Source organism: Hyperoodon ampullatus, assembly GCF_949752795.1.
Source record: "Hyperoodon ampullatus genome assembly, chromosome: 11".
Classification (NCBI taxonomy): domain Eukaryota; kingdom Metazoa; phylum Chordata; class Mammalia; order Artiodactyla; family Ziphiidae; genus Hyperoodon; species Hyperoodon ampullatus.
Window position 1 is genome coordinate 13,296,967 of NC_136924.1, and position 13,560 is coordinate 13,310,526.

At 36.0% G+C, this 13,560-nt stretch overlaps 1 protein-coding gene across 1 annotated transcript in view; it reads right to left on the bottom strand.

The window, feature by feature from the left end:
- Nucleotides 1-2,814: 2,814 nt before the first annotated feature.
- The window catches only part of LOC307059971 (uncharacterized protein C12orf50 homolog), a gene marked incomplete at both ends in the record, with an annotated part of 34,489 nt that continues 23,743 nt past the window's right edge, over nucleotides 2,815-13,560 (bottom strand). Inside the window, 8 exons of the mRNA XM_079714240.1 lie at nucleotides 2,815-2,853; nucleotides 3,337-3,449; nucleotides 5,966-6,058; nucleotides 7,456-7,659; nucleotides 7,911-8,015; nucleotides 9,816-9,932; nucleotides 11,275-11,382; nucleotides 12,574-12,684. Coding sequence (XP_079570366.1) covers nucleotides 2,815-2,853; nucleotides 3,337-3,449; nucleotides 5,966-6,058; nucleotides 7,456-7,659; nucleotides 7,911-8,015; nucleotides 9,816-9,932; nucleotides 11,275-11,382; nucleotides 12,574-12,684 — 890 coding nt within the window. The remainder of the gene's footprint in view (nucleotides 2,854-3,336; nucleotides 3,450-5,965; nucleotides 6,059-7,455; nucleotides 7,660-7,910; nucleotides 8,016-9,815; nucleotides 9,933-11,274; nucleotides 11,383-12,573; nucleotides 12,685-13,560) is intronic.

Below are 13,560 nucleotides of genomic sequence, written 5' to 3' on the forward strand. Positions count from 1 at the left end.
ACAATGCAAATTGAATTCTCAGGCTCACAGGGTATTTACTGTTACAATTATGGCATTGATTGCGAAGGCACATAATCCTGAAAGTTGAAATAGGAACATATAGGAAGACTTTGATGAAACTGGGAACCATGAGGAAGTATGCTACACTCCAAAGTAACTGCTTGAGTTTTCTAATTTATACAGACAGAAGTCCAAAGAATATGTGTGGGAATGAATTTTAAAGATGTGGAATAATCATGGAAGGAACATAGAATTGGATCGAGCCAAATTTGTTGATATGGGCCCACTAAGCAGAGATTCTGCACTTAGGTGCAGCTTGGGAAATTAGAAAGTGTTCTAATTGGTTGGTTGGTTGGTTGGTTTAAATATGGACTAAAAGGTAGTCCAGAGTGAGCAAATCCAGAGTGAGTCCAGACCTGCCTTGATTTATTGTAGAGGAAGGGATTTAAATGTTTAGAGAGATTGGAGTGTTAGAGTATATTTGTCACTTAAAATCTACTCACCCACCCTGGAAGGGTCGCAGAGCCACTTTTGTGTCCTCCCAAAATTCATATGTTTTTAAAGGCCTAACCCCCAATGCCTCAGAATGTGACCTTATTTGGATATAAGGTCTATACAGAGGTAATCCAGTTAAAATGAGGTCATTTGAATGGGCCCTAATCCAACATGACTGTGTCCTTATAAAAGAATAAATATGAACACAGAAACACACATTAAGGGAAGATGATACAAAGAGACACAAGGACAAAACAGTGATCTATAAGCCAAGAAGACAGTCCTGCAATAGATCCTTCAGACCCCACTGACACCTTGATTTCAGACTTCTAGCCTCCAGATTTGTGAGACAATAAATTTCTGTTGAGTCACTCAGTTTGTGGTACTTTATTATAGCAGCCCTAGCTAACTAATATACTAAACACCCAATAAATGCTATTTTTATTATTATTTTTTTACTGTTGTATTTTGAAAAGAGTAGAATCATTGAACACCAGTGAAATTCATTGGAAGCTTTTGTATGTGCCAGATAAGCAACTGCCCAACAGTGGCACTGTGGAATTTAAGCTTAAATGCACTACTTGTATGTTTAGGAGTCAGTAAGCATTGCATCTTGCTGGCTTCCAAAGGTTTGGTTGTCCACTTATCTTTGTCATCCCCTATCTTTTCTCATTTTGGGGTTTGTTATCTTCTTCCTTCCTGGTTACTGGTTTACCCCCATTTAAACCAAGTGCCCTTTCTCTAAATCACAAACATTAAAACAAGGTTGATTAATGCCACTGTCTGACCTGGTCCTTTAGACAAAGTTTATCATAATAAAAATGTACATTTATTCAGGAATTATACATGTACACATTCAGAAGAATCACATTCAAGCCTTCCTTTATATTTTCCTCTTCATTGATTCTTCAACATTTGGCATGCAATGCAGATACACACTGAGAATCTGTACTTCAAGAAAGAGATCTTGAATTTCCTTCTTTGAACCCCTCCTTCTTCATCACTAGTTGAAAAGTTTCAGAAAGACACAGATCTGTCTGTTAAATGGAATTATAGGCTGTTTCCTATCACCTTCCATCTAGACATCTTTTCAGCTCAGCTCTTTTCTTACACCCCTCTCAAACTATCTTACCAAGATATTTTGCTGACACAGTTTTCATTTCTATCTGCTCTATCTGTAAAAAAAACAAAGTGACTATAACCTCAAGTTTTTGCAAGGGTGGAGACAGAGCACCATTAGAAGCCAGAAACTAGGGTTTATTATTCCACAAGCTGGAATCACACCATATAAAATGTTGTAAAATAAAATATTTCTAAGAACCCTGATTGCCTCCCTTCCCCAATAAATATTAAACAAGAAGCTACCAATAACCAAAACATGCATGCAAATATAAATACAGGGTGTTCTAAAGTCTTGGTGAAGTTCTGAGCCTTCATAAACTCAGAAGTGTAAGTGTTACAAACTTAGAAAAACATCATTTGAAAGGTTAATTACTTATATTGCTCTCATACTTTTTTTTTTTAATTGGGGTATAGTTGTTATATTTGTAAGCATTTATACTTCTGGAGTTTACTGAAGCCTTAAAAGCTCACTCTAGACTTTGTGGATACCATGTTATTAATTCACTTTTTTTTTTCCTTTTACAAGTTCTTTTCTCCAGTATGATCATATAATTTTTGTTTTCATGGTAGGAAAATGTTTATTTTTCAGCTTTGAATTTAGCACATTTCAGCAGATAGATTTTGTAGTTGTCAATTAAAAGACATTGTTCAGCAACTGTCCTGAATAATAAACCAATCTTTGTCTCTTTCTACAACACATTTAAGTGTATTTCTATTAGAATTCCTCTCATACTCACCACCAAACTGTAATCCTGGGACTTCATTGAATTTGTTTACATTTTATCTGTAACTATCACGGACTCCCAGCTTAAAATCTAGGTAAAGAAAGAAAATGTGAGGTTTCTTCCTTAAAGAATATTGCAAAATAGAAATCAAAGGCACAGTTTTACTCCTCAATCTGTGCAATCTTAGTTTACAATTAAAGAATGATTTTAATTGTCAAACTTTTAAATTTTATTAAATGTTTGTGGCAATGCATTGAATGAATTCCAGACCTATATAAATACACAGGCAGCTGTTTGTAATTTGCATTTTTATTAGTTTTGAAAAAGCACAATGTACTTCCTGCATCTTATTTTCAGAATTTGCAATTATCATCTATGGCTATCCAGTATACAGTATGGACTGCTTGAGTATCATTCTTTGAATTTTCATTTTGATTGTAAACTAGATGATCTCTGGAACTTTTCTCTTTTTTCAACCTCCAGGTTTACTTCCTCCCATTTCTTCTTGGCTCTAATAATAAAAAAGAAAAAATATTTCAATTATTTTCTTTTTCAGCGTTTTTCAGGGTACCAAAAATTTGCATTTCTTTTGCTAATCACTTACCATAAATCTAAAGACAAAACAAAAACTAAGCTTATTGTTCTAATTCATAAATTATCAGAATGCCATTCAAACTAATTCCACTTCTCTTTGAAGCTCGCTGTGATTTGAATTTAGATGTAGGGGTGGAGAGGAATGGAAATAATACTACAGTATATAGAAGGCTGCACCATGGGGCACCCAGAATGAACAGAATGAATGTTCCCTCCTCTGGAGAAAGGCACCTCCAGTCACACCAGCTGTATGCCTATCAGAAAGGACAAGTGGCCTCAAGGAAAGGCTGGCAACGATGTCTCTAACTGCCTTCAGCTCCTTTCCTCGACGCAGACACATTGTCCTCTCCTATTGCATTAGCCTCATAGCAGCCAACATTGTCCCAAAGACTCCTCTCACCCAGTTACACTTCTGAGGCCTTGGCTCCAGATATTCCTTAGAGGAGTAGGCTAGTGGCTCTCTCCAGCAGTCCAGCTGTCCCCTGGGAAACACTGAAATCTCTCCTTTGTGCCCTAGCAGGAAGTGCAGGGGAGAAAACACAAGCTACTCTTTCTCTCCCTATTCTGGTGATGACAACAACAACTGGAAAGGATAAGAGTTTAGGGGTTACACATTTCCCAGCAAAAGCTCAGGTAAATAAGAAAACTAACTTTATTTTGTTATAATTCTATTTAATTTCTTGATTCTAAATTCCCATTCTGCCTGATGTAAAAAATTTGCATATAAACTTAGTCCCATTCAGTGCTTTCTTAGCTACTTCACATGTATATGTCAATCACATTCAGATTTGAAATTCTGAGGGTTTTTCTCCCTCCCCTACCTTCCTGCTGCTTATCCTAATTTCTAGGGTTGGGACTGGGGAGGACAGTTGCTGCTGTGTGACAGGTAGGAAAAGAATGTCCTCTCAACAATCTTGGGTTTCAACAAGGTCTGGGTCCTGTGCTGGTGAACAGTGGCCCAGATAACATAGTCTAAGGTTTCTCAGGCTTTAATGTGTATCCTAATCACCTGGGGATCTTGTTAAAATGAAGATAATGATTCAGTAGGTCTGAGATGGAGATTCCACACTCCTAACAAGCTCCCAGTTGATATCACTGCTGGTGACCCTCAGACCATACTTCACGTAACAGGGGTTTGATCAGTGGATGATGGCTTGGTTTCTAATCTACTTGCTGGCACAGCAAACGGTTGAGGTTCCAGCTGAGTCCTCCCCGGAATAGCACCCAACCACAGAGGTATCTTTTTGATGCTATCCCTTTAGGCCTAGCCAGAAGACTTTGTGTAGACCTGCTGGTCCTCTCTCCCAGGAACTCACTCTCACTTGAAACTCACAGGGTTATGTGATGCCCTCCCAAGCAACCCTGGAGCTTGGCAATCTCAAGAGGCTCTGTCTCCAGCCCTCTTGCGTTAGACGTGCCTCGTCCTCCCCACAACCCCACCACCAGATGGCGTTAAGAAACTCTCTCCAAAGCGTCCCCCCTAGATTGCATCTGGGAAGTACAATGCAGAGCCTTTTTACTCAGATTCTTAAAAGTTCCAGAGGAATTCTATCATAGACCTTTCTATCCCTGGGCCCTCGCATAGCTGGAGGTGGCGGGAGAAGGAGAGGAGGGAACTAGTGCTGTGTAAGTGGCTTCACAGTTTCTGCTCTCTTGCTGTCTCACCATACCCTCCTCCTTACTCTTCAGATTGAAAGAAAAGAGCAGTTTCGTTGGCTCAAATCCCCTGTCACATCCCTTTTCCTGTGGCATACGTGGATGGTACATGCTTCCTACTCTGAAGTGACCCCTCCTTTCTCCAGATCCTTTGGTGATTCATGTTTCACTGTGTGGGATGGTGTGGGGGGAAGGCTGCTGCAATACAAGAGTAGTCACCGGGACAGAGGCAGGGGGGTGAGAAGCACATCCTTTAATACTCCAAATAACATCCCACCCACAAGGAAACCATGGGAGAAAAAGATGGGACTTGACAATTGGTAGTTGGATCTAGGATTTTAATTGCCTTTTCACCTCCTTCCCCCCAAAATTAAGTGCAACCCACATGAAGTGAAGAGGAAATATAATCAATTAAATGGTGCCACAGCAGAGTTTTCTTGCAGTACAATATGATTTGGGAAGAGATGGGAAAAAAGAAAACAACTGACTCCAGTATAAATATATATACAGGTCTGCATACTGCATCACAGTTATAGTCAAGAGTTTATAGGGAAATACCGCTTTAGAAGATCTCAGCTGTATATTTTAGAAAGTGTACAGTTTCTAGTCTTGATGTGTTCTGATTCATTCTGGGAACCTCTCATATAAGAGTTTATGGATTTCAGATGATTCTGAAAGTTCTAGGCTACTGATTTAGGTAGGAACTCCCTATCTAGGTCTTTTTCTGAAAGGTTCAGTTTTCCAAGAAATAACTGAAACCATTTTATCCTGTGTGGTTTTCCAAACCCACTGAGCCAGCCCCAGAATAACCTGGGAGAAGACAACAAGCTTTTTAGTAGAAGAATCAGATCCCAAACCTGAGGCCGGATCTGCTACAAACCTTTACACTGAGGAGGTTCCTGGAATCCCTACACCCTCCCAGAGCACAGAGCACAAGGGGGAGACCATAGTCACTTTGAACCTCCCAGCCTGGAAACTACGTCTTAGATGCCCTGTCAGCCAGCACCAGCCAGTATGTGTCCATGGTGGATATAGTAGGGCTTTAATATTTTGTGTCAAAATATGGACTTATATATTGCTTTGTAGTTCAACAAAGAATGCATCTTATATTACATAACTGCTGAAACTGCTATGCTTCTAAGGAGAGAAATATATCCAAAGATTTCTGATAAAATAAAAATAGCCAAAGGAAAACACAATAAAAAAGTAAAATTAAATTGCTAGTAGAGAAGATATCTACTAAACTCCAAGTAATTATGTTCAGGTATATGGTGAAAACTTTCTAATTTTCTAATATATGTTCCTTGAGCTTAAAAACTTGTCATTTATTTTCAGAATTTTATGATACATTAAAATCACTAGTAAATATTTACCTGAATATATCTTCTCAGTTTTTGAATATGTTTTTGAAAAAGGAATTCTTTTTTGCCAGGCTGAACCATTATATGATGTTGACATATATTTATCTGAGAGAAAAAGGAAACAGGAATTAAATATTTTATAATGTTAAAATCATATTCCAGGAGCATTTCAAAGTTATAAATATCTCAGAGGTGAAGCTATTCTCTAATAATTCATTTTTACCATTTCAAGGCTAAGGCATCAGGGATACAAGTAGCTTATTAAAACCATTTAAGTTATCAATGAACACGATTATACATCTCTTAATTGACTGTTTAGTTCCTCAAATAAGGCTTGCTCCCACGAGGCTAAGCTAGAGAAGAGTATGATATGTGTATGTAATCAAAATGTTTCATTGCCTGGCTTTACCATGATTTTACATAAAATTCTGTTAACATTTGCAGAGCTAAAGAAAGGAAGGAAGGAAGGAAGGTAGGTAGGTAGGTAGGTGAGGCCACCTTAACACAAATCTAGACTGTGGCATCAAACTGTTCTGGTAGTTACTGTATTCTTCACAGCTAACCACTCACAGTAAAATAATAATAAAATTAATAATAAAATAATAGTAGTTAATAAAATTAAAAGTCTGTTTCACTGAAGAATATCCTTATTTTTATATATAAATCAATACATCATTCCATTCTAAAACAAATAGAAGAAAATAATTTAAAAGCTAACTTCTATTTAAATTGTAAAAGGAGGACCTAAGAGAGACATAGTTTTCACTTATGTTTCAGGAAGTACACAACATTCAGAACTCTACTAACTAGACTGTGCACACAGGAAAATACAAACATGAAATTACAGGGAACTGAGTGACCTTCTGTTAAGTTGAGAAGACAAACCCAACTTTAAAAGAGCCAAATTCATCGGAGAGAGGGGAAAAAAAAAAGAGAGATTTGGTTCCCTCCTCCCTTGCGTCCTTGTACTTCCTGAGAACTACTATGACTTTGCCTATTACATGATGAAATGATTTAGAAGCAATCTGGGCGTGGGGTGGGAGAAATGAGAGGTTGTCAAAAATATTGCAGTTAACCCGCAAACTAACCCTTTCAGAAAGTAATCATGAAAGCCTAAAGAAAAACCACAGCACTAGACAGAAAGTGATAATTGAACAATGCAGTCAGTGGAACAAGAAAATGTCAACCATTCAAAAACAATCCTCAAGAGTGAAATAAAGTTATCCAGGGGGAAGAAAGTGCAGTGCTCTGAGACAAAATTCTAGAGAGGGTCATGTCAAGCCAGCTGCACCCAACATGTTTTCTCCAATACCCTTTAAATCACGTGCACTCCTGCACATGGACAAAAATCCTCTTACTAGTTTTCTAAGATGTTATGGTGGTGATGGCCTGGAAAAAGAAGGGGGTGGATAACAATTAAGATTAGTTGGACCATCAGGAAATTCCATGGGAATGCAAACCACAGACACGAGTAAAGAGCCTATATAAGTGTTGAACTCCACCTGAACAGAGGTTGAATTTGGGTTCCTTGTTAACATCAACTTTATTGTAGGACGCGTTTGTGGGCCTGCTGCGGGGAGGTGCATTCATTGAGACAGTTCTGACAGCATCTCTCTGACCATGGATATAGGAGGCATTCTCAGAATTTCTGTTTTTATTATTGCGATGGTAACTCATTTTATTTTTGGGATTTGGAGCCTGTACTGCTATAAAAGAAAGGGAGAAGAGAGTGAGGGATAAAGCAAGCTGGTTTCACACCTGTAAATAACATATTGCACTTTAAATGTTTGATAGCACAATGGGAGATAATGTAAGCTAAAAGAACTAAGTTTATAGGAATTGGGCTGACATCTAAAATAACATGTTGCATGACAATGACTTGTTTTTCTGCTAGAAAATATTATTTAATCTCTTTGCAAATTACAATTTAGGAATATCAAATACATAGACACTTTACCTCTCTGCATTCCTGGGCCAGGAAAGTTCTTTGGTTCATCATAAATCCATTTTCTTTTTTCCAGGCCTTTAAAATGAGGCTTCCTCACTGGCTGGACATCATTTACTTAAAGAAGATACAAAGTTTTACAGTTATTCTTTTTGTTTTTTTGGTTTTTTTTTTTTAGATGTTGGGGGTAGGAGTTTATTAATTTATTTATTTATTTTTGCTGTGTTGGGTCTTCGTTTCTGTGCGAGGGCTTCCCCTAGTTGTGGCAAGCGGGGACCACTCTGCATCGCGGTGCGCGGGCCTCTCACTATCGCGGCCTCTCTTGTTGCAGAGCACAGGCTCCAGACGCGCAGGCTCAGTAGTTGTGGCTCACGGGCCTAGTTGCTCCGCGGCATATGGGATCTTCCCAGACCAGGGCTCGAACCCGTGTCCCCTGCATTGGCAGGCAGATTCTCAACCACTGCACCACCAGGGAAGCCCAGTTTTACAGTTTTTAAAGAGACACTTTCATCTGAAAATTACTGTAGGTGATAATTAAATATCTGTGCATTCATATGTCAAGCAAGAGAAAAAAATAAATGTACCACCCCAATACTTTACTTTCTAGAACAAAGGGTGATTTAATTTTAAGTACCAAAAAATCTATCTTGGAAATTGATTGATGAGAAAACTTTCAATAAGTAACATTCCTTTGGAGAAAAATGCTTTTCTCCAAAGGAATGTGTGGATCTTTTTAGGTTTAAAAGAGCATAAAATTACAATCCAAATATAATTATATATCTCATTATAATGTTATTTTTAAGTAGTTTTAGAATTGTTATTTTGAACATAAATCTTTCTGTACTTTTTAAGCCAAAACTACTACTTCTTAAGAAGTTGGATTAGTGTAAAATACTTTAATGACTATTACCTTACTGCTTTAAGATCTTAAGAAGTTGGGGGGTATAGATAGTTTGGTGAAACAAGCCTCAATAATCAGAATTTGTAAGTGCTAATATCACTAAGTTATTCACTTCTTGCTTGCATGTTTTTACATGGAAAATTTTATGTGCATGCTCAATTTTCCAGGAATTTCTAAGGTACATTTATCCAGAGTATCTTAAAATGACTTAGTAAACAGGAGCATTCTTTATTATTTCTCTGTGTGGAGATCCTAAACATTCACAAGTAACTGCTACACAGAGAAAATGAACATCAAATTCACTATGTAGATTATATTAGCTCTCTACAGTGGGCTGATAAATCTCTCTTTGCCCTAGCTCTCATCTTCAGCTTCAGCAGTAAACCTTCAGTGAAGCTCTGATTCACCACCTCCTCTCCAAACATCATGCTCCACACTTACTCTGATGCTCCCACTCCTAGAACTTGGAAACCATATTTTTCACACGTGTCACTAAACTAAGCTGCTCTGAGGTAAACCATCACGGTTCCCTTTGTTTCCCAGCTGGGGCTGAAGAATATTACAGGGGTTCAATAAATGAAATAAGGAAAAGGAAGGAAGGAGGGAGGGAAACAGGAAGATTCATGAGTCTTAATTATATCAAGAGAAGAAGCTCCAAGTACTAAATAGCAAGGAGAAGCCAAATCAAGAAAAATAATCTGAAACGTAATAAAAATTTGTCAACGTATCTCAGCACGGGTTAAATTTAAAATGTACTAATGAATCTTCAGAGAACATAGTATATTATTAACTTTAATATCTAAATTAAACTAGTGGTAAAGTGTATAATTTACTAGGACCTACATCACAATTCATTGTCAATTAGAAGAATATTGTGTCTTTAATTCTTAATCCTGAATAGTTTTCAAACCATCCTTTTTTCTTTCTTTTTTAAAATTCTACTTCAAATAAGCAAAGTAAATCCACGATAAGGCAAATATATCTAAGGTCAAAAAGTGATAGAGCTGATGTCTCACTTGAAGAGGGGTCCTCTCTGCACTTCATACTGATATTCTCAGTAGCATTTAATACATGCATTGTAGGTACTAGTTGGGTAGTTAGGGAACGCTTTGGATGAGGACTGTCCTTGTTATCTTTTAAAGCAAATTAAGAAAATAGAATGTCACTATTAGTAAAAAGAAGTGTTTCCGTTGGTATTTCACTTTGCAAGCATTATATGATGGGCATACCTATTTAAAAAATATATATGTATATTAATTTTTAGAACCCACCACTGAAATTCCCTAATTACCACATTGAGTCCCCCGAATTTGTCACTAACAAAACATTAAAAATTCAGAAATAACAGCCATTATCTTCAATATGTAAATTATATATTTGTGGCAATATTTTTAATACCTCTGTGTAAAAAAATAAAATACAAAAAAATAAAAGGTTATCAATTTTACATCAAGTGTGCCAATTTAAACCAAGGATGAAGAAATATCTGTAACAGTCTTCACTTGTTCTAAGCTTTGGAGCAGGACCATCCAATAGAGTTTTCTACAATGATGGACACATTCTAAATCTGTGCTGTCTGAAATGATAGCCACTGGTTACATGTGGATATCGAGCATTTGCAGTATGGCTAGTGCAACTGATGAGCTGAATTTTTAAATTTTATTTAATTTTAATTAACTTAAACAGCCACACGTGAATGGTGGCTATGGTTATTAGTGTAGTTAGAGGTGTGTGTTTTTTGATGGATTGAGCAAAAGAGAGGAAACAAGATTTACATATAATTGTCCATAAGGAGAATTTGATCACAAGTGTCTTCCTGTTCTTGAGAATATTTATTTAATGGTGGGGAAAACAGTAGATGTAATTGGTTAATACTTAGATGGAGAACATGTGAAGTTCTCTAATTACAGGACAGCTGTACTGCCTGTGACTGAGAGAGCTGCCCAGCAGAGGTCCCAGCTGGGGGATTCTAAGCACGATAAAGGCAGCATAAAACTATAGAGGATGTGTTTTATTATCATATCTCTGGATTATTCACAGACTATAATTAGTAATAATCATAAAGTGGAGAAGTCAGTGTGAGAACTAATACTCTTCTCAGTATGTATATCTTCACAAAGCTTTCTAAGAAAATTCAATCACACTGAATATTGGAAGATGAAAAAAAAATACTAAAGAGGACTGGGTAGTACCATTTAAGAGGACCAATAACTTTAGAGCTAGCAAGACTCCTAGAAATTATGTAGTCCAACAGGCTAATTTTTCAAATAAGGAAACTGAAGCTAAAAAAAGATGAAGCCCCATAGGCAAATAATTAGGGATAGAGCCAGGACTGGAAACTTAGGGCTTCTGACTCCTACCTAGTGTATTTTGTGTATATTTTTATTTATTACCTTGCCTCTACAACAATCATGCTTTATATTTAACTTGTCTATACAAATTACAAATGGATCAAAATATAGACTGGCTCATTACCTTTAGCATTTGAACATTTCGACATCGTGATTTTTTTCTCTTCAGTTAAAGCTTTGTTTTCATCTACTCCAAGAAATATGGTCCTCTGTGGAATGTAGCAGTCACCTCCTATGACAATAACTTACTGTCAGTGGCAATGATGGCAGAAAATTGTACAAAACTATCTTTTAATACAGGAAAATGCTCCCCTAAAATACCCCTTTTGCACAGTTTTATGTAAATACTTCTCAGTGATACCATCACCATCTCTATACATATCATATATGTTTCGATTAATACAAGTGTATATATATATATATATATATATGAAAATACAGTATGTACACTTACAGATAATTAGAAGAAAATTCACACAGTCAACACAATTTTCCATATAACAATCTTTACCACACTTTAGAGATACTCAGAGTAAATATAATTTATCTTCCACATAATATCTTCAAACATATGATAGCAGTTTTTATGTTCCTTAAAGATCTTCTATATTCCAGGATAAATATCCATAGTTGCTTTAAATATTACTTAAATACTTAATTTCAGATCCTTCACCATACAAGTTACCCTTTCTTAACATAAAATATTTGTTTCAAGTAACCTTGTTTAAAAATGATGCCCAAATGTGGACTACACTGTGAAGAAATCAGTGGAACTAGTATAATAATAGATGACATTTATGGAGCATCATTCTATAAGTCATACACTCTACTGAGTATTTTAAAATGACTTATCATATTTAATTATTTTCCTATACTATTCGTAATAATTCAGTGTAAGTTTACCTTAGCTATTCGGTAGCTGACACATGTTACTGAATTATATTGAAACCTTGTGGCCAACAAAAACATTTATTTTTATCCTCACAATATATATCATGTCAGGTCTTTCCCAACTTGAAGAAAACCTACTGGTAATGTCTTGGACTTAAATGCAAGAGATTATGTTTATCACAGTTTGAGTTTACCTTGTTAAATCTGGCTCATTGTTCCAGCATATTAGCTTCCAGTCATCTGTAAATTTTATAAACGCATCTCTATACATCTAGTCATTCAATTGTTTAAACGTAAAATCATTTATTCTACAAATATTTACGGAGTGCTCGTCATGTGCCAGACATTCTACTAGAGATTCGTCTAGAGCAATTGATTATACACAATTCCTGACCTCAAGGAGTTTATCCAAAGCCGATGAATAAAATGCTAAAAAGATGTTGATGAAACAAGTCAGTTATGAGAGAGAAAATTCAGACTCATTTATTATATGGTGACATACTCAGAATCAATCAGTAATAAACTAACTCACCTCCATTTTCAACAGCAGCAATGTCAGTCCTTGGTTTCCTATCCAGTGATGCTTTTATCTTACCTTGCCTTTCAAATAGCCTGAATTTTGTTGGAACTTTCAGACTGCCCCCTAGGAAAAAAAAAAAAATCACTCCAGGAGCCATTAGGCGTTTACCTAAGTTTATGATAGAATTTATGATGACAGTAAAAAGCCTAAAAGTTAACGGAAATATTGTTTGCACAGTGATTTGATGAACAATAAATTTATAATTATACAAATTTTAAGCCAATTTATAATTAGGAGGAAAGCAGAAGGCAAGTTTATTTTCCTATGTGGATAATGCATCAAGTGGCATTTAAAAATTTAGGCAATCTAACTCTATAGTGTATGTATATTTAGTTTATTTGATGTGCTTTTCATATAATGAATTTTGTAATATTTGTTTTGTTTTCATCTACTAACCATGAACAAAGTAAAAAGTATTAGGGTCAACTACTGATTAAAAAATGCTAATTATACTGATAATTAATTCTCACCATTTTCTTATACATCTCTAGCTAATTTTCTCCGAAAATAATATATTAAAAGGAGAATAAAAGAGCTATGACAATCTGATACAACTCGTGATTCTGGACTGGATTCTAAACCAGGGAAAAAACTTCATTTTGTTATAAAGGACATTAATGGCACAATTGGTGAAATTTTTTTTTTAAAAAGTCTGTAAATAATATTGAATCAGTAGTAATCTCCTGATATTGATATTTATACTGCATTTGGGTGAGAGTTATGTAGGGGCATCATGCCTGCAACTAACTCTCAAACAAGTTGAAAAAAATAACAACAATGTGTGTGTTGAGAGAGAGAGGGAGAGAGAGTGAAAAATCAAATGTGTAAAATGCTAACATTTGGGGAAATCTGGGTAAAGGATATTCATTAGTTAACTGAAATTATTTAAAAATAAAAAGCTTTTTAAAACCATAATATAAAGCAAAAATGCATATAATT